At 36.5% G+C, this 26,120-nt stretch overlaps 1 protein-coding gene across 2 annotated transcripts; it reads right to left on the bottom strand.

The window, feature by feature from the left end:
- Window positions 1-320: 320 nt before the first annotated feature.
- On the bottom strand, window positions 321-26,090 carry slc6a2 (solute carrier family 6 member 2). 2 transcript variants are annotated; one of them, XM_084929424.1, is made up of 15 exons: window positions 25,695-26,090; window positions 25,080-25,557; window positions 23,890-24,021; window positions 21,577-21,805; window positions 14,894-15,032; window positions 14,568-14,702; window positions 13,849-13,952; window positions 10,808-10,932; window positions 10,508-10,620; window positions 8,144-8,272; window positions 7,398-7,497; window positions 6,395-6,495; window positions 3,549-3,713; window positions 2,442-2,513; window positions 321-2,147 (listed from the first exon to the last, which is right to left on the bottom strand). In XM_084929424.1, exons 2-15 carry the CDS (start codon window positions 25,552-25,554, stop codon window positions 2,124-2,126), a joined length of 2,043 nt encoding a protein of 680 aa, XP_084785550.1. In that variant the 5' UTR covers window positions 25,555-25,557; window positions 25,695-26,090; the 3' UTR covers window positions 321-2,123. The 2 variants fall into 2 exon arrangements, with proteins under 2 accessions (XP_084785550.1, XP_084785541.1); XM_084929415.1 differs by having other exon boundaries at window positions 25,971-26,090.
- Between the last annotated feature and the right edge of the window lie 30 nt (window positions 26,091-26,120).

Below are 26,120 nucleotides of genomic sequence, written 5' to 3'. Positions count from 1 at the left end.
CATGTTGAAAAAAAAAACTGGTGTGTATTGCAGATTATCACTGTAATTTACTAACTTTGTATTATAGTTTCAGAGTTTCTTTTAGAGTAACTGATGAACATGAAAATGATACCACCTTAAGGATACTGAACTTTAGTAAGCATTAACTAAAAAACAGTATTAGTAGCATGAGTATAAAGGCACAGTGAACCAGTATTAGAAGTGCTTATCCAACAGTAAAACTAACTGTGTTCATAATGTCTATGACACACAGATGAAGTTAGCAATAGCTGAATGCTTAAAAACTAAAACAAAAGGAAATAAAGAAAGAAAAAGCAATGTTAAACCGTATAGAAGAAATTCTTTATTATCATCGTGTTGATACTTCAGAATTCTTCATAGACATTTGTCACTCACGATCAATAGGACATTGGTGTTGTACATAGCATTACTCTAAACGTAGTCCAGTAAAGCCAGGGTGTTTTTTTTTTCACATTCATATGTGACAAAGTAGCCCAAGGTTACATGGAATATAATTTTTTTTCTTAGCTATACATCAAACACTATATTATGACTATGGACAGTTACGTTTAAAATACTTTACATTCACGGTTTGCTATAAACAAGTTGATAAATACAATATTAGATATAACAAAAGAATATATTCATATATTTCTATATCTTCTTATATATTCCACATATATTTGTTTTTTTCTTTGTGGCTTTATTCCTTTTTCTGTTATGATTCAAGGTTAGACTCCTTCAGCTTCATCCCAATAAAAAAACCAAAAAAAACCAAAAATAAAAACAGGAGAAGATAAAAAATATCACTAATACAAATTGTTGGCACTTCTATGATGATGAAAACAGGAACACTACAAGTCGTGTTTCAAATGAAAATATAAGTGTTATAATCAAATAACATAATCATTAATATACAGCACAAGAAAGCGAGGCATTTGATTGTTGTATTCTGTGTAATGTGCGCTAACAGCATATAGCATGGTTTGCAACATAATCCCAATACACAACTCACACACACACACACCCTCACACACACACACACACACACACACACATGCTCTCACTGTCCTTTCTCTCATTGTCTCCTTGAAGGAAAAGCCACAGAGATTCTTTAGAAGCACTAAACAGACAAAAAATGGAAGATAAAAGTCACACAACACAAATACAAAGCTGTTTGTAACAGTTACGCCATTTGTTTTGGTGAATTTTTTTCCCCTGCACCTTAAGTGAGCAGCCAGAGACTAACCAGGTTATAAATTAGCCATTCTTTGAGGCTAAGATTTAATTATAAGTTTTTCTTATGCTTCTCAAAGCGTAAGAGCTGAACGAAGCCTGCCACTGTTCTTTGAAGCTTTGGAGTAATACATGCATTATTCCCTTTATTATAACACAGTGTGACACAAAAGGATTGTTTCTTCTTGGTTTTTCATTTGATAAGGAGCTTGACCTTGATGCACTGTTGACTCCCAGCTCTTTGAAATTTGTGTCAAAGGACTAGGAGATTGCCATCCACAAAGCGGTTGGATTTTAGTGGGTTCCTGAGTCGACAAAGTGTATTTTATTTCTTTGTCTGTGAACTGTAAGAAACATAGAGTGTCTTGCTTGATAAGGCACTGACATAGATAAGTCACTGTGCACACAGAATGGTAAGAATGAAGACTTTCTTCCAATAACAACGCAATAATAAAGACTCTTTAAAACAAGTTTAAAAGTTATAACATTTTTGGTCCCCTGTTTAGTAGTATACAGGGAAATGGGATTGCTTCTGTTTTAGGTTTTATACCTTCCAAGAGATAAAGCAAAGTGTACAAAATGAAAACTAAGGTGTATAAAAATCATGAGCAAATAACTGTAAATTTTTCCCACAGTGTGATCCTCCATTGGTAGTGGAAGCTGTAGAATGATTTCCAAATGTTAGCAGGCAGGCTCTTGAATCAAAATGCTTGAAGCCACTGTTGACAACAAAGGCCTTGGGTGGTAAATGCAGAGAGAAGAGGGAGGCTGCTGAGAGAGGTTGGAGCCTACTGTTCTTCTTGTCTGTCTGACCACAGGTGGCACACAGGAACTTCAGACACCAGATGTGAGGATGGATGATAGTATTCTGGGTACTGTATTTGTGATCAGATGGCCAACCAGTGCCTGAGCTGTAACACAATAGATATACTCATCCATACTTTATTGCTTACTCACAAGGGTCTGTTTTATCAACATGCTAAAAGTACCTTATTATATTTTGATATTGTTCTCTGTGCAGTAAAATGACATTACATTACATTTGTAAATCTACCATACATTTTGTTTGCCTCTCACAGAGACAATAGAGACTATCTGAGACAATAGTCAATAGTCAATAGTTAGTAGACACACCTGTGTTCAAATCCAAATTAATTACAGCCATTTAGCCAGTTCATATTTAAACAAAAAAATGTGAGCCTTACTCTGAACTGCCGGACTTTTCCTTCAGCAACCATGTGATGTTCATGTTCTGGAGTGATGCAGTAAGCTATCCTCTGCAAAACAAGTAATTACGACAAATCAGTTCTAACAGAAGCATGTCATCTATTAAGTACACACACACACACACACACACACACACACACACACAGATAGATAGATAGATAGATAGATAGATAGATAGATAGATTTTTTTGAATGACTTCTTCTAAAGAACATGCAAAATACTTTATCATGAGGAAACTTCAGCCAAAAAAATGAATAGGCATCATAATAGTTTTCAGCACATGCCCTGAGAAACCTGAGAATAATATTTATCACTGAGGATCAATGGGAAATGCCAGAAGGATGAAGGAATTGTTACAATGGAGTGGCGTTAACAGTAGTTAACTGCTGTGTTAAATATAGGTCTCAGGAGTTTAACAAAAGCAAATTCACACAGCATTAGTGTACACCAATGGAAGTGACTGAATCTAGCTACTGTTATGTAAGGTTAATTTTCACTGTGTTTGATGCTCTATTTTATGTGTATTGTATACGTATGAAAAGTTATACTTTTTTCACTTTAACCAACTACTTATTTATACTTTTAGTTGCTCTTTGCACTAAAAAAATAATAATAATTCTGAGCGATGATCCTTCAAATCAAAAACAGGTTAATCTAAGCAAAAAATGATGTTTGCTTTGTGTGCGAGATTGAGGTCCATGGTGAAATATTGGACTAGCAAATGATCAGAAAGAATGTTTTTTTTTTCCAGTGACAGATGAGACCCATGAGAAACCCATGAGAAAATATCCATCAAAGAATATAGATAAATTAGATTAGTTTCTAACAAAGTGCTTCCTACAGTGAAAACGTCTTTTGTATTTGCTTCTTTTCAATGATCAGCCTGCTGAAAACCTGAGTCAATATATATATGTCTTGATACACACTTAATCATCCAGGTAAGGAAATTCAAGAAAGTTGAACCTGTTTATCTGGAAATTGTGTTTTCAGTGGGAGAGACAAACTGAAGAAGTCACTTGGATGAGTCACGAAATTAATACAGTTACTTTTAAACGTTGTGTGCTGAACATATCTTGATACAAACCTCTCGGAAGGTTCCTGATAGACTGCAGAACTTATACATCGCATAAGAAGGAACCATCAGCATGGAGGACAATGCCACACCCCAGCCGATTTGGTTGGCCCATTCAGGGAAGACGTAGTTATCATAGCTCAGGTCTGATGATGTCAGACTGGCTATTACCACAAACTGTTGAAAATAGAACAGAAAAGAGAAGAAAAAGAGAATAATAGACACAATATAAAGGTAAGATCTATTTGGAGTGATAATGGTCTTAATGTCTGAAATAAAACATGCATAGAATTGTAAAACAGGCAACAAAGGCAAAAAAAAAGAAAAGAATAAAAGGCAGGAATGTAAACAGAAGAGCGAAATAAAAGCTCAGCCACCAATGGGGATGGGAATTGAGAATTGATCTGATCAGTTCTTCAAAATTGTTAAAGTGCTTGCCTGTTGATTCCCCTTTTCATTTCCACTTAGCACTTGCACTGCTACAATCAGCTGATTTCATTTCTTGTGGAGTGTAGAGTGTGGATATGACCATTACTTTTAAAAGGACGAGAGTACGATGGTAAAGTGAAAACTGCATCCAGGACAGAAACAACTGCATTATGTTGTTAACCCTAGCTTTTTGCAAACATCTTCACAGACACTGTGCTAATGCTAAGCTAGCCAAAAACCCAGACTGATGTTAAAGCTGAGTGCTCAAAGCTGGCAGCCCAGCAGCCAGACCCAAAAATTTCAAAAGGTAGCAAACAGATGAGCAATCAGGCTGCAGCCTCCACTTATACCTGTCCATGTTTCTAAAGTAGAATCACTGCAGCGATCACTTTAAAGTCTCTTTGTGTCCATCTTTGCTTTGTATTGTTGGGTTTGTGGTCATATCTCAATACTATGATAAAGATCATATACTGTATGTGTCATTAGGATAGAGATTTGTGTTGGTGTATGGGACTATAGCCCATAGATTTACATCGTTAAATTGTAATTTAAGACAATGTGTTTCAGGTCATTTTACAGAGAAATGCAAAAGTAATGTAACAAGTAATATAATGAATTACTTTCTCCTCAAATTAATTATGCAAAATACTCCATTACACATATTACACATATTACACAAATTTGTAATTTGTGTAATAAATAACTTTTTTTGAGTAACAACCCCAATACTGATTACAGTAAAAACAGTAAAGTTCTCCCACATGCACAAACATTTGCCCACACAATAGGCAATTAATTTGCATTAATGGAATGCCTTTGATATGTTGCCTAGCGATGGTGGTGACACCAACAGAGCCAATAAGAACCCAGTGAAAAACAAAAAGAAAATCAGTAAGGAATTAAAGCAATAAGACATTGATAATAGAATTGGAATCACTAACTCCTTATCAATTCTTATCCCTAACAAGCAACACACTTCTATGAAACCACACACCACAAAATATGTGCAGAACATGATTGAAAAATGATATTTATGAAACTAATTTAATCTGTTTAACTGTTTATGCTTCAATAAACTGTTCTCCATCTCTAATATATGAGAGGAAGGCATGTGATTGATCCCAAATTCTTTCAGCATTCAGTGAGACAGTATTTTCCTAAGTCTTGTGAATGAATGAATGCATTCAGATTCTTTAATGAAGTTGGCTGTAAAAAAAACAAAACAGCAATGCTTCTAATGGCCACAAGAGTTTGTTGCCTTGTAAGACATTTTTGCCTGTAAATCTAAATTATAGTCCAGAACAAATTATTACTTCACACAGAGAAACACATGGACACTTAAGTGTATTCACTGACTTAAAAAGTAAACACTGAATTCACTGCCATATCGCTGCCATATTACTTATCTCCTAGCTTACTAACAAATTAAACTTTTTAGTTTTCAGGAAGGATATGTATTCTGTTGGTGTACAAAAGCATGTAACCCGGGGAATTCCCTGTATACGAAAATGTATACATAAACAATGGTAACTTGTTGTTATTCATTACAATATGTAATTTTACTAATTTCTGCAAACCACCACGCATATATATTAAAGGAAGCACATGGCTGTCTACACCCACTTTTGCATAACAGTGAATCGAGCAATGCGCTTCCTCTAATGCACGTGGAATAGCGCACTGCTAAATCCACCTGCCAGTGAGGAACTCGCCAGGAGGCACGCTAAGGTTCAAACAATTCTCCCTTATCCCACCCTCCTTCTGTGCTTATGTGCATATGTGCTCTCTCTGGTGTAGTATATGTTTTTGTTTTTTTTAAGTTCTCTATTCTTTCTCTGTTTTTTATTATTTCTCATGTTACATCTTGCATGAGCTAACCTGTACTGTATTACTGAGAAGGAAACTTAATGCTGGAATGAAATGGACCTGCTGGATTATTGTAGGGTCTTTACCTAGCAATATAAAGCACCTTGAGGCAGCTATTGTTGTGCTTTGGTGCTATATGGCAGCCTCGCCTCTGTCAGTGTGCCCCAGGGCGGCTGTAGCTACACTGTAGCTTGCCATCACCAGTGTGTGAATGTGTGTGTGAATGGGTGGATGACTGGTTGTGTAAAGCGCTTTGGGGTCCTTAGGGACTAGTAAAAGCGCTATACAAATACAGGCCATCTATATAAATAAAACTGAATTTAATTAAATTGAATTGAACTGGACCTCAATGCAGCTTTCAAACATTAAGAATGCAAGATATTCAAATAAATTAAATAAATAAATACATAAAGTAAATAATAATTCCAAGAAATCCAGTTGCTGATTCTTGAAACATTTTAGTTTTATCTGGCCTTGCTGAGTTTGTGTTTTGGTCTGAGCTCAGATACTATGCCTGTCCCAGAGTATCGGACTACAATCTTTCTTGTTGTTGCCGCTCTCACCAACAGAAAAGCAGGGCTGACATATTTCCAGCACAGCCTCCAGTAGAGTCCTGGCTTGAAGCCCATCATTCGCTCAATATCTTCACTGAAGCGATCCACACCTGGGGCGAGCATAAAAAGTTAAACAGCAAAGGTTACTAATCAGTGTAGGCTTCAGCCAGCTCTTTGTGCCAAGCATGCAGTCTCACTGGACACAAGGAGAAAATGCAACATGGTTTACACCCTCATAGTCCACTATTATTTTTCATGAGTGACCTGAGATAATCTAAACCTGACATAACCCATCAAGCATCTTATTCATATCATTATTTCAAAGAAATGACCATGTTGTTATCAACATTTCTTTCTGCCTCCTAAGAGATTTTTCTTATTTTAATCTATCTATATCTATCCAGTTTTGCTTGTCTACAGATGACTTAAAAGATTAGATAGGTGTGATGTGCCAAAAAGTATTCTATCTTGGACTTGGTTTATTCACTTTTCTCTCTCTCTCTCTCTGCCTCTGTATATCTCTCTTAATGACACTTTTAAGTCAAGTATGTTATCTTGTTCATCCCTGTGCTGCAATAGTGCAAAATACAAACAAATGCAAACTGGATATGTGTTCCACTAACTTAATTTTTGCTTGTTGGTCTTCCCTTGCTTAACCTATGACAGACTGTCTGCTTTTTTCCACCATTTAAATTTCTGTCTTATGATAAGACAGAAATTTAGCAGAAGAAAATGGATAGATAAGACTCTTATCTATCAATTTTCTTCTGCTAATCCAATTCAGGTTCACAGGAGAGAGAACAACTAAGTTTTGCACTGATTTGCAGAGATCTTTCCCTCAAAGGAGACAAGTGGACCAATTCCATACCAGTAAAATCCTAACAGGATTTTAATGGGATAAATGTTCATCCTCTCACTTTAATTGGATACCCATCTGTATAATATAGATACATATACAGATAAATAACTTAACAGAATATTAAATAATAAAGAATGCCATGGGCATACCTACCATAAAACCACGACACTCCAATGGCCTCGATCAACACACCAAAGAGTATTGAAGTCCCAGCTGCATGCCTATCTAACAAGGTCAGGACATACATTCCACCCTACAAAGCAGGAAAGAACCATCATTTAGTATGTGTGCCATATGTAACTGTTTTACTTTGAAGATAATGCAGCTGGTGAAATCAACCAACAAGTCTTTCTCAACGTAAATGAACTAATAGACAGCATATACAAATTTTGTTCTAAAAGATTATTTAAAATTGAGTTTGTGGAGTTGGCATCTCAGGATGATATGCCATGCACATTTGACGTAAGTAAATCTTTGATTTGGTCTGTTTCCTTTCTCAAGGATACGCCAAAAGAAAGGCATCATTCACTTTACTATTAATTTTACTGATCTGATAAAGGGAATAAACCATGTGATTCACTAACACAATTTCATCCTGTCTCCAAAGTTTATATTTCCACAGTCAGCATGAATTTTACCTTGCTGGTGATACCATGTGAATGAAAACTGAATATTGGCTTTAATTAAATTATGATTTGTTATCAGAGCTGGTCTTTTTGTTTGAAAGAGTTTGTTTCGTGATGGCATCAAGTCATGAGACTGAGTCCCTTGCATTTTAAATGTCAGCTGTGTTTTACACAGCAAAAGTATATTACAAAAGTAAAATATTTAAAACAATATTTACTATTTAGATATTCATGAATAAGTAAATAAGCAGATAAACATCCAGTCATACTGACGTTGGTAACGCAGAGCAGAGCAAACAGGAAGGTTCCAAAAGCTGTAGCGAAGGTGAAAAGCTTTCGGTTTCTTTTGAGAATCTTAAAGTCATCTGACAGGCCTGTGATGACTGCCTCCATGCCACCCATCTGGGAGGGGACACACAAAGAGACACAAGACACTCAGAACTGAATCTGAGCCGTAAGTGAACTCCAATGGCAATCATACAACTGCAAATTTGCAATTTCAGTCAATACTGTTATGGCAGTGTTTTAGCTACAAGAGGTGGCTTCAGAGGAGAAAAACCTTAGTGAAATGTCTACATACCACACAAAAGCATGGCGATGCATATGATATATTATAAAATAATTGGAAATCCTCAATCTGTACAATATTTTGTGAAATAATAATAATTGTGAAATAGTTATTACTCTGCCCTAAGATTAGAGTGGGCTACAGGGATGCAGATCATCTTTAAATATGTTAATAATATCCAAAATACAAACTTTAGGTATTTGGCATGACTGACAGTCTAGATGACTTATGATATAAGAGCTTTTTCATGCAAAAATTCATTTGGTTATAGTGTAACAATATTTCTATTAATATTTATGTTTGTAGTTGGCAATTATCTGTTTATTTTATTCATTCATTTTATTATTATTATGTTTCTGTTCTTCTACTGGCATGTTGTTCGCTAATCATTTGATGACACCTGAAGCCACACATACACTATGCTAGTTTCCTTTTGTTTAAATGTACCAACATTTTTCATGTTTTGTGCCAATAAAGAGTCTAATGAAATAAATAAAAATACCGTTATACTGTTTAATATTTTTATTACACCCCAATCTGTTCTATGCAATAAGTGATTGGATCGATAAGTTAATTTTTTATCTATCTATCTTATCTATCCTGTTGTTGTAGTTTAACTTGACAATGTTAACTTATCTGTCAAGTCGACAATACTGCCAAGCAACATACAACATGTCACACTGAAAGAGAATTGTGTACACATTAAGGTCAAACCATTGTGGACACTTTTTTGTGTACATAGTGCTAAAGGAACCATATTGTTGCATCATTTGTGAACCACAGTAACACATTTTTCTCGGAGTGCATATTATTATTTACACTTTTTTCTCTCTTAATAAAATTATTTCTTGTTGTGCATGTATAATAATGTATTTCAGCTGTAACATTCACCACACAACTGCTGCCTTATTTTTGTCTTTGGGCTTTTATATATTTTTACAACTTGACATATTTATTTTCCACTTGCATAATGTGTGAGCAGTGTTGGGAAGGTTACTTTTAAAATGTATTCCACTACAGATTACAGAATACATGCCCCAAAATGTATTTTGTAACGTATTCTGTTACTTTACTCAATGAGAGTAACGTATTCTGAATACCTTGGATTACTTAATATATTTTCAAGCTTTTTACAACTACATGAATGTACTATTGCTGTGTGATTTATTACTATCACTGAAGGTTGTTGGCCATACCAATAATAACTAGATTTTTAAATCTTAATATGAAATGAGTAACAGTAGGGTGGACATTAGGTAAGGCTGCACTTTTTGCAGCGATCTATAGAAAACTATTCCGCACGTATATAAAACAGGTCTGCGGCTCCAAACCGAAGTAAACGGACCTCTGGCTAATACGTCGGGTTCGTGTCGGGCTCGTAGCCGAAAACTAGCTTTACTTTGTTGTCTGGGTCAACTTTGCAAACGAGAGACAGAGAGAGGCGTTGAAAGGTTGCTCCAAAGGAACTTATTGTTTTGGAAGAAAACACGAAACAGTGTACAGTCCAGTCTTAATAGCTTACTTACAACTGGACTACACTGCCCATGAGGCTACATTCTTTAGAGCTATGATTGTAAACACTCTGCCTATTGCCTTCATATTAAATAATTTTTTGAACAATAATTTTTAATAATATTTCTTCACGTCATTATGTGGGCCGCAAGTAGAGGTGACATGGGCCGCGAGATTGAGACACAGGCATTAGAGCCTCTTAATGCGTGTTTTGTCTGGGCGTGGAAACCAAAAATAGAGAGGGCATAGTCTAACATATGAAACAGGAAAAGACCGCCGTGTAATCCTTTTATTTCAGCAAAGTAACTGTATTATGAATACCACCTTTTTAAACGGTAACTGTAACAGAATACAGTTACTCATATTTTGTATTTTAAATACGTAACGGCGGTACATGTATTCCGTTACTCCCCAACATTGTGTGCGAGTAATTATATATTTATATATAAAATACAGAGATAATTGGAAAATAACTGTTTATAAATAAGCGGTCCACTTTCAGTTGTAAGGATATGAGTTTAGTTTAAGGAGCTGCTGTAATAGTCCGTAGTACTTACTGCACTGTCAATGCCTAAAGTCAGCAACATGATGAAGAACACAATGGCCCAAAATGTTGAGCCCGGAAGTGTTGAAATTGCTTCAGGGTAGATTATAAACACCAGACCTGCACCTGTATATACAATGAACATTTCAGCATCCCTGTATGTATCTATGTGTATTCAGTATTAAGTACAGATGATCGAATACTGTATCATTCGTTCCAAAGTTAAAAATCACATATAAAATGCATTACAGCAACATAGGTTAGTGAGTGATGTCAGTCTTACTAATGCTTTTACTGCTATGTGAAAACTTACCCTCTGTTGCCACATTTTCTACTTTCACCCCATGTTTTTTAGCCATATATCCGAGCACAGAGAAGATGGCAAACCCTGAGAAGAAACTGGTAACGCAGTTCACAGTGCTGGTCAAGAGAGCATCCCTAGATTAAGAAAGCACATGCAAAAATAAGAAGTTAAGAAGGAACAGTTTTCTTTTTTTCTGTATACCTTCTATTTTTAAAAGTGCCAACTATCCGACCTTGTCGATCTTTATAGTACACAATAGTTCCAATGAGCTAGTATCATTCGTTCACATTCTATGGCATCAAACATTGTTAAATCACTGCTAATATAAGTGCTTCTCTTTTATGGTAATCTGCATAAAAGTTTGTACTGGGTCAAGAAGGCAAAGCTAAAATGAAGCCGAATGTTACTTGTTATCTTTCAAATGTTTCATGAATTGATTCACATATAATACATAATGAGAAACTTTTGTCCCTTGCTTCTAGTAGGTGGTTGGAAAGGCGATTATGGTGCTTGGTCACTAACTTGCTGCTGTTAGACCAAAAGAACCAATCCAACTTGACCTTGACATCTTTATAGATTTAGTGAGTGAATCATCTCAACAACAAAAAAATTTCTACCCCCTAACACCACCCCTTTCGACATTTATTTTTAGTTTATAGGCTGTGAAAAATTTATTTTTATTCAATTATTTGTATTCATTTCACCTCTGTAAATGTATTTAATGTCAGGATCCTGGGTCTCTCAACCCAGCGTTTTGAGTTGTTTGTGTCTTTGTGATTTTGCATTATGATTAATGTTTAAGGTTCTTTTTGTTAATCTTAGTTTATTCCATAGTGTCCAGTGTTCTAGTTTAGGTTGCAGGTTTTAGATATCACCCTGGGTGAACATTGGGCGATTGTGGCTCAAGAGTTGGCAGTTCGTCTTGTAGTCGGAAGGTTGCTGGTTCGAGCCCCGGCTCGGACAGTCTCGGTTGTTGTGTCCTTGGGCAAGACACTTCACCCGTTGCCTACTGGTGGTGGTCAGAGGGCCCGGTGGCGCCAGTGTTCGGCAGCCTCGCCTCTGTCAGTGCGCCCCAGGGCAGCTGTGGCTACAATGTAGCTTGCCATCACCAGTGTGTGAATGGGTGGGTGACTGATTGTGTAAAGCGCTTTGGGGTCCTTAGGGACTAGAAAAGCGCTATACATTTACCATACCTGAATGAAATGATTAGTTTATTACCAGGCCTCTGGAGAACTTAAAGACATGTTGAGGAGGTAATTTAGCCATTTAAATCAGCTGTGCTGGATCAAGGACACATCTAAAACTAGCAGGACACCGGCCCTCGAGGCCTGGAGTTCGACACCTGTGCTGTATTCTCTGTTTAGTTCCCTGTGTATTCAGTAGGTTCCCCTCGTGTACTTGCCCTCTGTGTCTCCCTCTGTGTATCTGTGTTTACATTGTGATGTTAGTTCTGGTGCCGTGTTCCCACTCCTTGTGTTCTGTTTCCTCATCCCGTCATGTGCTTCTTCATGTTCTCTTTCTCCCTCCAGGCTGTCTCTGTGTGCTTCCTGTTTTAATTTGAAGGTCTGTGTCTCATGTTAGTGTATTCTGCTTTGCTTCTTTGTCTTGTCAGCACTGATTTCTCCAAGCTTTGTTCCCCTCCTGTCTCCCATTGCCTGATATCTCCTGTGAGTATATAAGCCCTGTGTTTTCTCGTGCTTGTTGCTGGTTTGTCTGTGTTGTCTCCCTGAGTCTCCCTGTGTTCCTCTGCATGTCATCCTGTGAGTTTTGGCTTCAGTTTCATTTGTTAGGTTTTTCCAGTCAGTGCCCGCATTTGGGTCCTCTCTTATCACAATCCCGGGGAAATCATTTACATCTGTCTCGTTAAACAGGTCTCTGTATGTGATCCCCTGCAATTTTCATTTAATAAGACGAATTAACACAGTAATTTTAGACACATAGTTTATTAATAGTTATACTGATTACACAAACACGATTAGATTTTAACTGGAATCTGGTGTGTTTTGATATTAGACTTCCTGTTATTTTAAGCTGTTTTTCTTTGTCATAATAACTTCCTTTTCCATTTGTTAATTGAAAATTATTAGGCTAAGTTTTAGTTAGCAGGACTTTTATTTCATTATTTAATTATCATTATTTTCACTATTTAGCTGGTGTTCTGTCTCTGTTGGTATTCAAACAAAACTCTTTCCAACTTTGCTTGTTCTTCCAGGCTGCTGCCTTTCAAATAGTTCAAATCTGCTCATTTGCCACTAAGGACATAATGCAAATTCCACCTGCCAGCAGTCCACTCACATTTCTAAATGGGACATGAGAGGAGAAAGGCAAAAGAGGCCTAGTTTGGGGTTTAGCAAACGTGAATAAATGAGAGAGGACAGGAGAGCAGGGTCCATAATGCATATATCAGAGTGTAGTTAAGATTTAGCTTGGAGGCCTCTGTTATGACTATTATTTATTATCTACTTATTTGACAATATAAGCAGTTAATAATAATATTCACTTATTTAAGCTATTTTTAAGCAAGCGTTGTCTGCCTGTTGCACAAAGCAGACAACTTTCTCTCTTTCTCACTCTACACACACACACACACACACACACACACACACAGACACATACTCACATCTTAGGTTGGCCATTCTCTACCACCCTAGAGGGCGTCTCATATATATATACACACACAACTGTGATATCATAGGTCAAACTCAAAGTGTTTTGCCAACAACATTTCCCTGTAAGAGGACAACTGCAACCTAATTATGTGGAAAAGATTAGTCAAGTCTCCAAACACATTTCTTACGTTTCCTGAGGAAAAGCAGCATTTAAACAGACCAGTGAACATACAGCCTTTGGCTATTATTTGGCAGCTCTTCCTGGCCTGTACTTTATCTGCTCTGCTAACACCTGTTCATTGGGGTAAGTTAGACAGATTAAGATCACCTCTGCAGCATAATCCAATTAAAAGCTGAAAAAACAGGGCAGTTTAAAAGCAGCAGGATAAATTTTGCAGTGGGCTTATTTCAGATTATCACAAATACAATGCAAACCCTTACCTGTAACAGTTGTTGTCAAATTTGTTGTAACTAGAAAATGCAATGAGCACACCAAATCCTGCACCCAGCGAGTAGAATATCTGTGTTGCAGCATCAGTCCACACCTATGCCAAAAGTAACAAGAAAATGTATCAATTCCTAAAGAGAGTTTTCCCACCTAAAATGCCACACAGCCATAGGCTGATGTGAATACACTAACTTTCATTACTTCCCTGAATATCATCTTTGAGAAAACAAATCATTGTCTACCTGCACCTTTTTTTAATCAGCCAGGAACACCAGGCACTATTTTACAAAACATTTCAGGTATATTATTTATGGATGTTGTGCAAATGTTTTGCAAAACATGAATATCAACCCTTACACACATACATGAGCTCAGACAGTGGAAGATTGTGTCTCAGGATTGTGTGTATAGAGCACATTCATTCATATACTGTACATTCATTCAGTCTGGGAGGCACTAATGAAATTTAGCATTTAACCCTAAGCATGACATACTCCACCCACTACATAACAGTAACTCAGAAAGGGGGCTGTGTAAATCGACTTAGACACTGACATGATTGTTTTTTGCAGCAGCAGGTTAAGTAATGCACCTGAGAGTTTCATGACCTAACTCCTAACAACAACTCAATAATAACTCGGCATCTGAAAAAAGCACAAAAGTGTAAATCTGCATAGCACAAAAACAGGGAATTTCATAGTCTGTCTCTGACCTCTAAAGTTTTTAGTCGCTTGAAGTCAATAGAGAGGTAAGCTTTGATGCCATCCATAGACCCATCTAAAGTTATGCCTCGGATCAGCAGCACAAAAAGGACCACATAGGGCATTGTAGCTGTAATGTACACCACCTGAGTAGGGAACAAACAGGAAACGAAAAGGAAATCATATTTTCCTTTTTTTCAGTGAACCGTTTTCTCAATGAAAACATGCAATACAATGAACTGTCGATATGAACAATCATCCCACTTGGGTTGGATACACTTGGTATAAAACGATTCAGAGAAAACTAAGAAAACTGTTTGTTGATCCATGGCTGTACCTTGCCGGAAGACTTGACACCTTTCCACAGGCTGAAGTACAGGATGAAGACTACCACGACCAGGCACAAAACCAACTGCCAGCGAGGCCAGCCCAGGTCCTCGATACCACTACTTTCATGAAGATTCAACACACCCCGTCTGAAAAAGATGATAAATAGCACTATATCATGACACCAAGAGGGTTTTTCTTCCCCCTTTTCATGCAATGTATACTTCCATTCAAACAATGTTTAGTATTTCACAAGCTATTTTTGAAGAATTACACAGCATTGTTGGTAAATAACAAAGCCATAAATCATATATCTATTAAAAATTGTACAAAACACAAGTGCTATATATCAATATAAACTGTCATGTAACACTGCTTTTAGCATAGGTTGTCACAGATAAGGCATCTTAAATTAATTTATGTATTTATTTTACACTGAAGCTATATCTTACCAGACATGCTTTTTGATGAATAAGCTCACTCATTTTCTACAACAGTTTAGGTAGTCTTAAAAATAGTAAGTTAACAAGTGTCCTGGGTAAAAACAACTTGTGGGACAAATGTGTCCCAACATTTCCAACTAGTAGCTGATGATTTCCTTAGTTTGTCACTTAACATTGTTGGCTTGTAAATGTAAGGGGGCTTGATCTGTGACCCAGCATTTTGAGTTTATTTTGTATTTTTGATTCAGATTCATTTGTGTCAGCTGCGTTTCCCCAGGTGTTTCCACTTCCCTCATTACCCTTCTGTGTATTTAAGTCCTCTGTCTCCCTCTGTTCAGTGTTGTTTCATCTGTTCGCCTTAGATCATGTCACATCAGGTCCCAGGATTATTTTATGCTTCTGTTCAGTTTAATGTTAATGTTTTCTTGTCATAGTTTTCATTGTTAAACCTAGTTTATCCCAGTTTAGGTTTTAGTTTAATTTTTTCTAAGCTCTCATTGCCTTGTTTTTTGTTTTGATATCAGCATTAAAAAACAGCTTGCTTTTTGTTATACTTAGTTTTTCTCTCCAGTGTCTGCTTTTGGGTCCACACCTCAAACACTTCGGCCTGCCCGGCTCTGACAGTAAATTTAAGGGATGAAAGTTGTTTGAAATTGGATGAAAAAGCATCTAGTTTCCAGGCTTTTGAAGTGAATTAACTGCTTTCCTTTGTCACCCAACTGCACACAAATGCTTTGAAACTGTCAATAAAGACCTATGGCATTGTTCTACTTTTATAAGGCTATTCCTCAAGCCAAATGCTACTGTAAGATTCAAGGTCTTGGTTCAAAGATTCAAGTGCAGTGTTATGACATAATGAAACAAAGAAAGACAAATGGTATCTCTTCCTTCCCTATCTACAGTAAATATTGTTTTCATCTGCTAGGCCATTCTTTGAATGTTTGCTCTAGAGTAATGGGAAGGAAGTTCACAGCGTCAAATGCTTAGAAAAACCTGTACGCATATTGTATGGTGAAAAGTTCATCTTTCAGGTTACTTAATATGTCATCCTAAAATATTAGTATGTCTTCCAGCACATCGAAAAATCACTTTTCTTTCATAACACATTTAGAAGCAATATAAAATTGGCAACTTTAAGTTATAGAGGAGTTAAATGAGATAACAATGTCTTCATGAGTGCATTTTCTTCTGAATCTTTACAGTGACTTTTCTTGATGTTGGTCAAATTAATTTTGGGCAAAGATTATAAGACTACACACTGGTCATACTGGTCATAGATGGATAACTCATGAGATCCATATCTTGATTTTACTGTTAACCAAATAGAAATTTTTACTTTTAAAAGTTTCAAAGTGCCACATAATGTTGGATTGATTATGAATGTCTTCTAAGGAGCTTGGAAGAAAGCGACTGGACTTCTTTACCTAAAGATCTTTAAAAAATTCACTCACTTTCTTTCCAAGCTCCTTAGACTACCATGACCTGAATGAATGAGAACCAACACAGACATAATGAATATCTGTTTTTATACAGTTATTCATTACTATTACTAAGAAATATCTACAGTTTGGCTGAAGAGTATAGAAAATAGTATGATTTTCTCTTTAGATTAAGACAACAGATAAATGCAATGCTGGTTTTGCTGTTTTTAGGTGTGGTTGCAACATCTGGAATTTATTTAAAATAATAGTAATAATAATAATAATTAAAAAATCTAAAGATCTACTCAAAAGCACTGTGAAAGGAGGCGGTTGTTGGAATGCATGAAAAATGCTTTCCAAAGCATCAATTTAAGATTTTGCATCCATGGGACCCCAAGAGATCAACCTGTCCCAATGAGCACTTGTGATGGGCAACAACCCAAAAACAAGCCAGGTCATGATATTATAAATTGTTAGATGTTGCTCCAGAGCTGATAAGTACTGGGAGTTGGTTTGATTTTAATTGGATATCAATATCGTGCAGTTAAACATTTAAAAGCACTTTTGTTCCTTTCACATTTGCCCTAAGACTTTCCTCAAGAAAGATAAAATTTAATTGGCATGCAATATTATGGGCTGATAAGCAGTGGAACTGGATTTGGATCTGATATTCAGGTTGCTTACACAACAGCCCGACACAAGTATCCTCAAGGACATGCAAACTGAAGACTGTTCAGAGACAGACATTTGCTTATCTTTTTCAGATAATGTATTCAAAGCTATATGGTCTTTGGGGAAGAAGATGCTCGTGTGAAGACATCAGTTTATTTGAGGAGAGGAGCTGAGAGTCTCTGCTCTGGCCTGTAGGCCTCGTCTTAGTGTTATGCTGTAATGCCCCAGAGCCTCCTTGCTCATCTGATAGCATTGATAAAGCACTGCCAGTACATGCGCACTATAACATAAATCCAGGTCCCTTTGGCCGAGTTACTCTAAACACATTTAGTCTAATCGTCACTCACTAAGCCAGTTGTTCTGCTATCCCAACACTCACTGTTACCATTACTCATCTCTGTATATTTGAAGCTAGCACACTACTTTACATTCAGCCTGGTTTTCAAGTTGCTTAAAAAATTTGAAAAAGCACATGTAAAACTCAGGACCAAAGTCCTGAGTGTCAAGTTACACCTCTATGTAATTTTAATCTGCTTTATTTAATAAATTACATGTGATTCTATCCTTGCTATTTTGGAACAATTATTTCAACAAATGTTAAATTCATGTGTGCGGCAGAAGCAAAGGCAGTTTCTTCAAGTGTCTGTGAAATTAGATATTTTAGTTCAAATGAGAGCTATTCATCAAGTCTAGTTATCCTTGACATAACATCAGATGGGATTGCTTTCAGGCTAGATCCGTAGAGAATAGATATTGTGTACGATAATGAAAGGAGTTAACGTTGCTGACTTAAAAAAAATATTTCTAGTTGTAACTTTGGTTGATAAGCTCATCATTTATGTTAATAATATACTCTGACAGGAGTAAAACATGGAACATGTTTTTTTTTTTTACAGAATCTGTCTTTAATCAGATCTAATGAATCATGTCTAATCATGTCTGATTACACTTGTCATCAGGGAGACTTAAAGATGGAGCCTAGTGTGTGCCCAAAGCTTTTGTACTAGGCCTGGGAACAACAAATATAAGACAAAAAAACAAAAGTGAATTAAGAAGAAAACTGGATTGTGTGAAGTAGTGTAGACACACAACATACAATGTATCATTGGATGCTGGCTCTTATTTTAAATCAAGTGAAAGAATCCACTAATTTTTCAGCTCTGTTTCATTTTATTACTTTGGTTCACTTTTCACAGTTAGTATTATATAGCTAGCAAAAAAGTATAGAATCACATCTAATGTGTCAGATATTTGCTTCAGGAGTTGGTAGAGACCGGAAATTGTTGTTATAAGAGGAATCATACTGTAATATTACTGAAAGCTTAAAAAACCAAATTACAGCTAAGACCAGATGGAAAAGAGTTTTATATTTCTTACAAGTTTGTTTTTTGTAAACAAAGCCTAGTCATTATGTTATTTTATTAAGAAATTACAGAAATACAATTTAGAATTGTGTAAGGTTTCCCAAAGCAGTTTAGCCATTTCAAAAGTACTTTGAAGCAAACTATTAGACTAAATATTAAGTGAAAGCCGGTGGTTTTTTTGACATGTATGGCTTTAAGCAATGAGACAGCAAAGATACTATGTTTTATGGTAATTGAAATGATCTGGGTATTTAACGTTTGGAAGGTTTCTTTGATCTGATACTGTAAAAGTTATCATATTAATCACAGAGGAATGCCCAGCAAATCTCTTTTTCCTAGGTCAGATTTTTTGGCAGAGATCATGTTTTTGGCTGTCCTTACGTGACTCCTGCAGCTGGCGTCTTCCAAGCTAAACCCTTTTACATGATTTAAAATTTACTTTGATATCACCTATATAAGGCCAGGTCACATTGAGCCATAGTGTATGTTTGCTGTATATGTAATGTAAAAGCTCTTCCTCTCAACTGACTTGATATAAAAGAAGTGGAAAAAGATTTTTTTTAAAAAGGACATCATCAGGGACATCATAGGGGACATCATTCAAAATAATACAAATCTATGAGGAAACTGCAATCCATGCAACAGAATTGGTTGTCTCACCTCTATCTATAAAGAGCCAATCAAAAGCCAAAAGAGGAAATTCTTGTTGATTGACTGATGCAATAGAGGTTCACCACATTTTCAGTTATGTAGTTACAGAAACCTAGCTCTCTTTTTTAACCTACTAAGAATGTAGGCAAGTATACTTTCTTTTCTACTTTTTTTTGCCTTAGTAACATAACATTAATCACATGGTCTTGGTTCAATACTCTCATAAGCCAGATAGTTTAATTGTGTCCGCAATCTGATTTGAGCCATTGACAAGATAGCTGTCAAATGGAAAGACTTGGTTCCAGAAGAATTCAGTGGAATAAAATTCCATTGAATTTTATTCAAAATTAACAATAGTTAGAAATCATTATTTTATGCTATAATAAAATTCCATCAAATGTTTGCAGGAAAGGTAACAGTGAGGTGACAAACCTCAAATTAGTTATTATTAAACACTTTTTAGGTCTTTATCAGATATTTTAGTGTTACTCTGAGGGTACAAAGGCTGTATCAATAATCAGGCTTTTTTTTATTTTAGTTGAAAATAACCAATAAACAAGCTTGTATAGGATCATTAGACCCTACACCAAAGAATAATCAACTGACAGCTACTTCCTAAAATATTTGTCATATCAGTTTAATTGGTTGACAATATGTGTACACGCTTGCTGTCTTCTGCCTATAATGTACTGCACTGAAATGCTGTATTTGGCACTTAGGTTGGTAAACCACGTAAAGTACAACCTGTTTTTTGAAGGCATTATATTTTACAGTTTGTTTTACTGTTGAACTTTGATACACATTAAGTTCGTGTTACAAACTAAGCTCAAAAGGTGAAGCAAGAGAACTGTTGACTCAGTTGGCCTTCCTCATGCTGTGCTTTGGCATTGCTCCTGTGTTCAAAGCTAGCTGAAAGCAGGAGGATTTATTGTCCCCTGCAGTGCGAGATCTGTCTTAAAGTACCCCATTGTTGTCTGTGAATGAAGTTCAATAATACATGAGGAATATATATTCTGAGATGTGGTTTTATGGATCCTGTCTATGCTTTAAGTAATATTGCATCACTTCTTTGAGGATCTGACGTAATCCAAAAGGTTAGAGCCTGCATGTGAATACTGACCTCTTTGTGTTAAATAAAAAGCATTTGATACCTAAAAACAAATCAAGTTTAAGGGTTCCTGAAGTTTGAAAGATAACTATAGATACTGATTAAATAAACATACATGCTCAGCCGAATGGGAGTGAAAACTCTAGAAAAGCTCATTGGCTGTGGTGCACGGTCAATGTATTCTGTGCGTCATGCTTAGCATGTGTCCCTTGTATTGTCCAAATCATTTCACAGACTTCCTCTGGACTGCACAGTCAGTCTTCACAGAAGCTAGGGAAGAACTGGCTGTCTTTGAAGTATAAACAGATGGAGTGTTTTCATTCACTTCAAAGAGTGCATTTCAACTTTTTATGTTTAAGCCTTTTACAGTGAAAACATTTATAGCTGGACAATTTTGAAGTCTTCTACTTCTGTTTCCGTAACTGGTAGTTTCCCTCTAGAAGTATTACTTGTGTTATTTTAGCCAGGTGTATATGTTATTCTAATGTTATTGTGAGAACAACTTCAAAACTAGAATGCTTCACTTCAGTATGTCATAGTTAAAATGTAAATTATTATACTGTATTCAGTTTACTGACTCAGGCTAATTGCATCTAATAAAGCAACAATACAAAAAAAACAAATACTTGAGTTTTGAATGAACAAAACATTTAAACACTGTCTTATGAAGGCAGTAAGTTCCTGTTTAAGCAGGCCAAAGCACTGTCATCAGTTAAAAAAAATACCATTTATATACAATACTGTGATGAAGATCACTACATTTTTCACGTTTACTATTTACTGATTTACTATTTAATTTACACTATATACTCTATATACATTTAGCCTTCAGATTTTCATAACAGTTTTACTAAAAAATAGATGTAGACATGCTTCTGGTTTTTAATCTAATGATTTTGTCACTCATCAAAAAAGCTAGACGCTAGGATGTTCCTTTGCTTTGAATTTAAAAAGTCTGCCCGTTTTCATTTTTATTAAAATCCAGTACTCTAAATAGTTTATTGTCTGACAAATTAATTTCAGAAATCACTTACTCATAGTATTCTGCTGCCGGTGTATTCTTGTTCTTGGCGTATGATGTGCTATTATCAGGAACAGATCCATTGAATTCAGTGCAGTTCACACTATTCCAGCTGTTCCCACATTTGAGCCATGGCAGCTCAGTAGTCATGGAGGAGAACAGGTAGTGGAGTGACCAAGCAATGATGACATTGTAGTAGAAGCCAACATACAGGGCTATGAGAATCACAGTGTAGCCCACACCTAAGGAACATTGGGTTATTAATGAGAAAGAAATTATGGCTTACTCTCACAATATGGAATTCATGCAGCTGTCAAGTTCTTTTTAAAAAACACTCCAATGTGGGTTTTTTTTCAAGATAATTTGTAAAAATAAGTGTATAAAGCTGGTAGTATAATAAATAAACTATGGAAAATGAGGTGGAGTTCAGCCATTACTCAAGAGAAAGCGATATAATCAACAAACAATGGGTAACACAGGCAAATAAGCACTAGAGGTTGCAGACATACCCCTGGGAACAAGTTTTTGTTTTATCGTTTCGCCATTACCATGACCTGCACCTATATTTTTTCATTGGGACTGTAGTAAATGGTAAATACACATATCTGAGAATTTACCAGTTTTTTGAAAACAGAAATACTGTCCACACACACACACACACACACACACACACACAAATATATCCACTATATTTTCATGGATTCTGGGTGGGTTATTTTGCCTACTCTGGAATGTAATGTCCTTACATGAAAAAGAGAAGCCCATAAACCCATCACCCACTCATTCTACACAGGAAAAAAAAAACAAATCCGCCTCAGCACAAAAGCCAACAAAAGCAGTGACTGGTGCTGTTTTAATAGTGGAGACAGAGGGACTTCTCTGGCGTTTTTTTAAGATACACGTTGTAATACCTCCTTTATTGTTAAGACTTTTTGTATTGTTAACTTTTTTTGTACATTTTGTCAAATGAAGTTTAAACAGTTATTGGTTGCATAAGTCATTATGATTAAAAAAAGATTAGGTTTCTCCTACATATTTCATTGTCTAAGTCATCAGGTGCACACTAGTCTACTAATATTTAAAGTCTGCCAGGAGCACAAGTGTAAGTCATGTGTATGAGTATTGTAAAACAAAGTTCTAAAGCTTCTGACACTAGAGTTACAACAATATACGAACATGGAGTAGCTTGTATAAACATTATACGAAGGCAACAACCTACCTCACTGAACAGTAAGATACATAATAACATGTGGCAGAGTAGCAACATGTTGCTACACTAAATTGTTGCTATGAAGATGCAGAAGATGATTTATTGATGCAGGTAATAGTGATGGACTTAGTCTAACAGTGGTTCTTTCACTGTTAGATTGCAAGGGAGAGCATACAAACTTTAGTACAAGGCCTATAATCTATGAAAATGTGTGGCCAAACAGTGTCCACTAGCTATTCAGACTATTTTTTTACTGTAGCATTCTATTGCACGCTGTAGATCTGTTTTGTTTTTAGGTAGTAACTATCCGCGTGTTTTCTGCACTCCTGCTGATTTTTTTTAACTGTGTTGTAATACCATTGCAGAATTTTGCTTTTGCTTTGCAAAGAGCTGTTGAAATCAGCATCTGAAGATTTTGGCACATATTGGCAGTCAGTTATCCTCATAAAGATAACAGTAGGGAATCAGTGCCAGTGAAAATATGGAGGGCAAGACTTTGGAAAAAAAAAAAATACAAGGAGAGAAAAACAATTCACTCTTATTCTGACAAAATATCTAAATATTCTGAGCGGCTACAGTTGGTTTACATAATATGAAAAGCACTTGTCATTTTGGTGGTAATAAATTAAAGGTTTTAAGCTAGCTGCAAACTCCAGTGAGGTCACTGTCCTTTTCTGTAAATCTAAAATAGACTGGGTTTTATTGGAGTTGTTTCAGTGTTCTTCTGTCGAATATGAGTGATTCAATTGTAATCTATTTTCCTTAGCGTACTGTTAACATTGGCCCTAGTGTGGTTTTGTTTCACTCAAGGAAAGTTGACATTTGCAGAAGGCTGCAAGGTTGGAAGTACAATAGGCGAGAGATTAAAGAAAATACAGAGAGATGAAAGAGCCAATGTGACAGACACTAGTTTAAAGTGACACTATGCACCTCTGAGGGCGAAAGGACAAGAACAGATGGACAAAATTAAAGGGCAAGACACTGAACAGAAGCAAAAACAACTTGACCAAAGCAGGTACACAGATTAGGAGATCAGTGAAGGGTGAAGTATATAGACATACATGGCTGTGCAGGTAACTGTAGAGTGTCTCTGTGTTTGGGTGTGTCACAGTTCACCTTTAAAGACGGGGCATATTTTCCAAACCGTAGCTGCTCCTTCTCTGTTATATTGGCCTAAGGCAAGCTCCATGTAGAACAATGGCATCCCGGCAATGAACAGGAAAAGAATATAGGGAATCAAAAAGGCACCTGGAAGGAGAGAAATAATATCAATTAAATATTTTTCAAAAAAAAACTAACAAGGGTGCCTGATAGTGAAATAAGTGCCAAACAAAACACAATATCCAAAAAGAAAAGGAGAAAGGAAGTGGTAGGGGCCCCAAACCATAACATACTTGTAAAAGCAGCACACTATAACATAGAAGTGGGATGGCTCATGGCTATTTTCATGCTGTGCCTCAGTAGCACACCCACCAAAATGGAAACAACCTCTCACAATTGAATTGTTCTTGACATTGTCCATCACAACTGACACATTATTCACAGTAATGAATACATTTTGCTGAGGGCCTATATGATTGACAGGTCGGCAGTAGAGGTGACCACTGTGAACACAGACCACAACATGTTGATGTGAATGCATATGCAGACAAACATAGGACAGGGCGCACCTTCTAGTGAGCACTCTGTTGTCATTAGTGTTGAAAGTAAAACACCACTTTGTTTTAAATTCCTTTGTTTATTTAACCACACACTGTACTTTTTTTCTCTCACCGCTGTATAGCATCAATGCAGTGTTTGGTAGTTTTGTAAACAATCCATAGTCCATTAAAGTCCAGTTTACATACATTGGCTAAAGCTATTAAGTACATTTGAAAAAATATATATTTTATGTTGATTATCTTGTCCCCATTATTTATGTGGAGCCACAGGCCACTTTAATTTTTCGTCACTTTCCATTATTTATCTGACAGTTTCAAATCATTAATTTTATGTCTTGTCATCAGCTCATTAAGTTAATTAAAGGATATTTACTTTATTTGTTTAGGAAATAAACATAAATAATAAAAAACAGATTTACACACACTTTACACACACGTCTCATCATCATCATCATCAATAAAGGAACACCAGTACAGAAGAAAATCTACTAAGGGCACCTAGGGTAATTTGTAGTTCATTTTCGCTGTCCGCTATCTTTGCCGTTACATTACGACTATTTAGTGACAGAATCAGTCTGGTAATTAAAAAAAATAAATAAGCATCTTTATATTCACTCGTATTAGAAACAGAGCCCACATACTCACCCCCTCCATTTTTGTAGCACAAGTAAGGAAATCTCCAGACATTAGCCAGGTCCACCGCGAAGCCAATAACCGACAGGAGAAAGTCTATTTTCTTGCCCCAAGTTTCTCGGTTGTCCTCGGAGGAGGATCCGGGTGGACCTACGCGACGACCATTGGTGGGAATGATCGAGGAATTTGTGTACTGGACGCCGTTCTGATCCTTCACTAGAATCAGTTCTACCTCTTTTTTCTCCACATTGCACTGTTTCATTGGGGCAACCGATGAGAGCTTGTGCTCTGGCATAACCTGGATATTCATCTTCTCTGCAGTGAGTACGAAGCACACGCTGGCGCGGCGCTCACACGGCCCCCTGCGGGTTCTGGTGGAGTTAATGGTCTGGGTCGGTGCGCTTGAATAAGGACCGCTATCCCGCCGGCAAAAAGCGGATACGCAAATGTTCTCCGCCGACACTACAGGTGATACTCCCGTGTACATGGGCTGAAAAGAAGGGAAAAGAAAAACAGAGTTTAGAGAGATTTGGTGTTTGTGCGTAAAGTTTCAGTTACGCACAGCGGGAAACTTCTTAGAACTGCGAAGATGAAAAAGCGACGTTATTCGTCCTGTAGGAAACAGACCTACTGAATCCGAGTTACTATTATTAGTAAACCATTAAGGACAATGCCTGTGGAATCTGATGTAGTGAGGAATACGAGGCGACAAGTGAAGCATACTTCAGAGTAAAATCCTCTCTACGTCACAGCGCGCACTGAGCGCATTGTGCGCTGAACAATCTACTTAACAATTGCCTAAAACATTAATCATAAGGATAATTTTAAAAAAGATAAATGGTTGAATGCCATTGTTGCTAACGCAATTTAAAGTCCTGCAAATAAAAGGCTTCCCCCCCATACTTGGTAAAGTTAACGACACGACTCTATGACCCGATACTGTTGTTGTCCAGATGCTTCTGAGGGAAGACTGCCCATTCTGAAGGAACTTTAAGGCTCGCCTTCTCCAGCAGAGACGATATAAAATGCGAGCTTTTAAATCGCTTTCCCCTC

Source organism: Perissodus microlepis, chromosome 1, assembly GCF_051167445.1.
Source record: "Perissodus microlepis isolate ML-2025 ecotype Zambia chromosome 1, ASM5116744v1, whole genome shotgun sequence".
Classification (NCBI taxonomy): domain Eukaryota; kingdom Metazoa; phylum Chordata; class Actinopteri; order Cichliformes; family Cichlidae; genus Perissodus; species Perissodus microlepis.
This window is presented reverse-complemented; position numbering and strand designations above follow the sequence as displayed.

Bases quoted from the DNA above. Each gene is read 5' to 3' on its own strand.
- slc6a2 (XM_084929424.1), bottom strand. From the start codon at position 25,554: ATGTACACGGGAGTATCACCTGTAGTGTCGGCGGAGAACATTTGCGTA. The intron at 10,621-10,807 runs GTAAGTTTTCAC...TTGTATATACAG, and splicing joins AGAAAATGTGGCAACAGAGG to GTGCAGGTCTGGTGTTTATA. The intron at 2,514-3,548 runs GTTTGTATCAAG...CTTGTTTTGCAG, and splicing joins TATCAGGAACCTTCCGAGAG to AGGATAGCTTACTGCATCAC.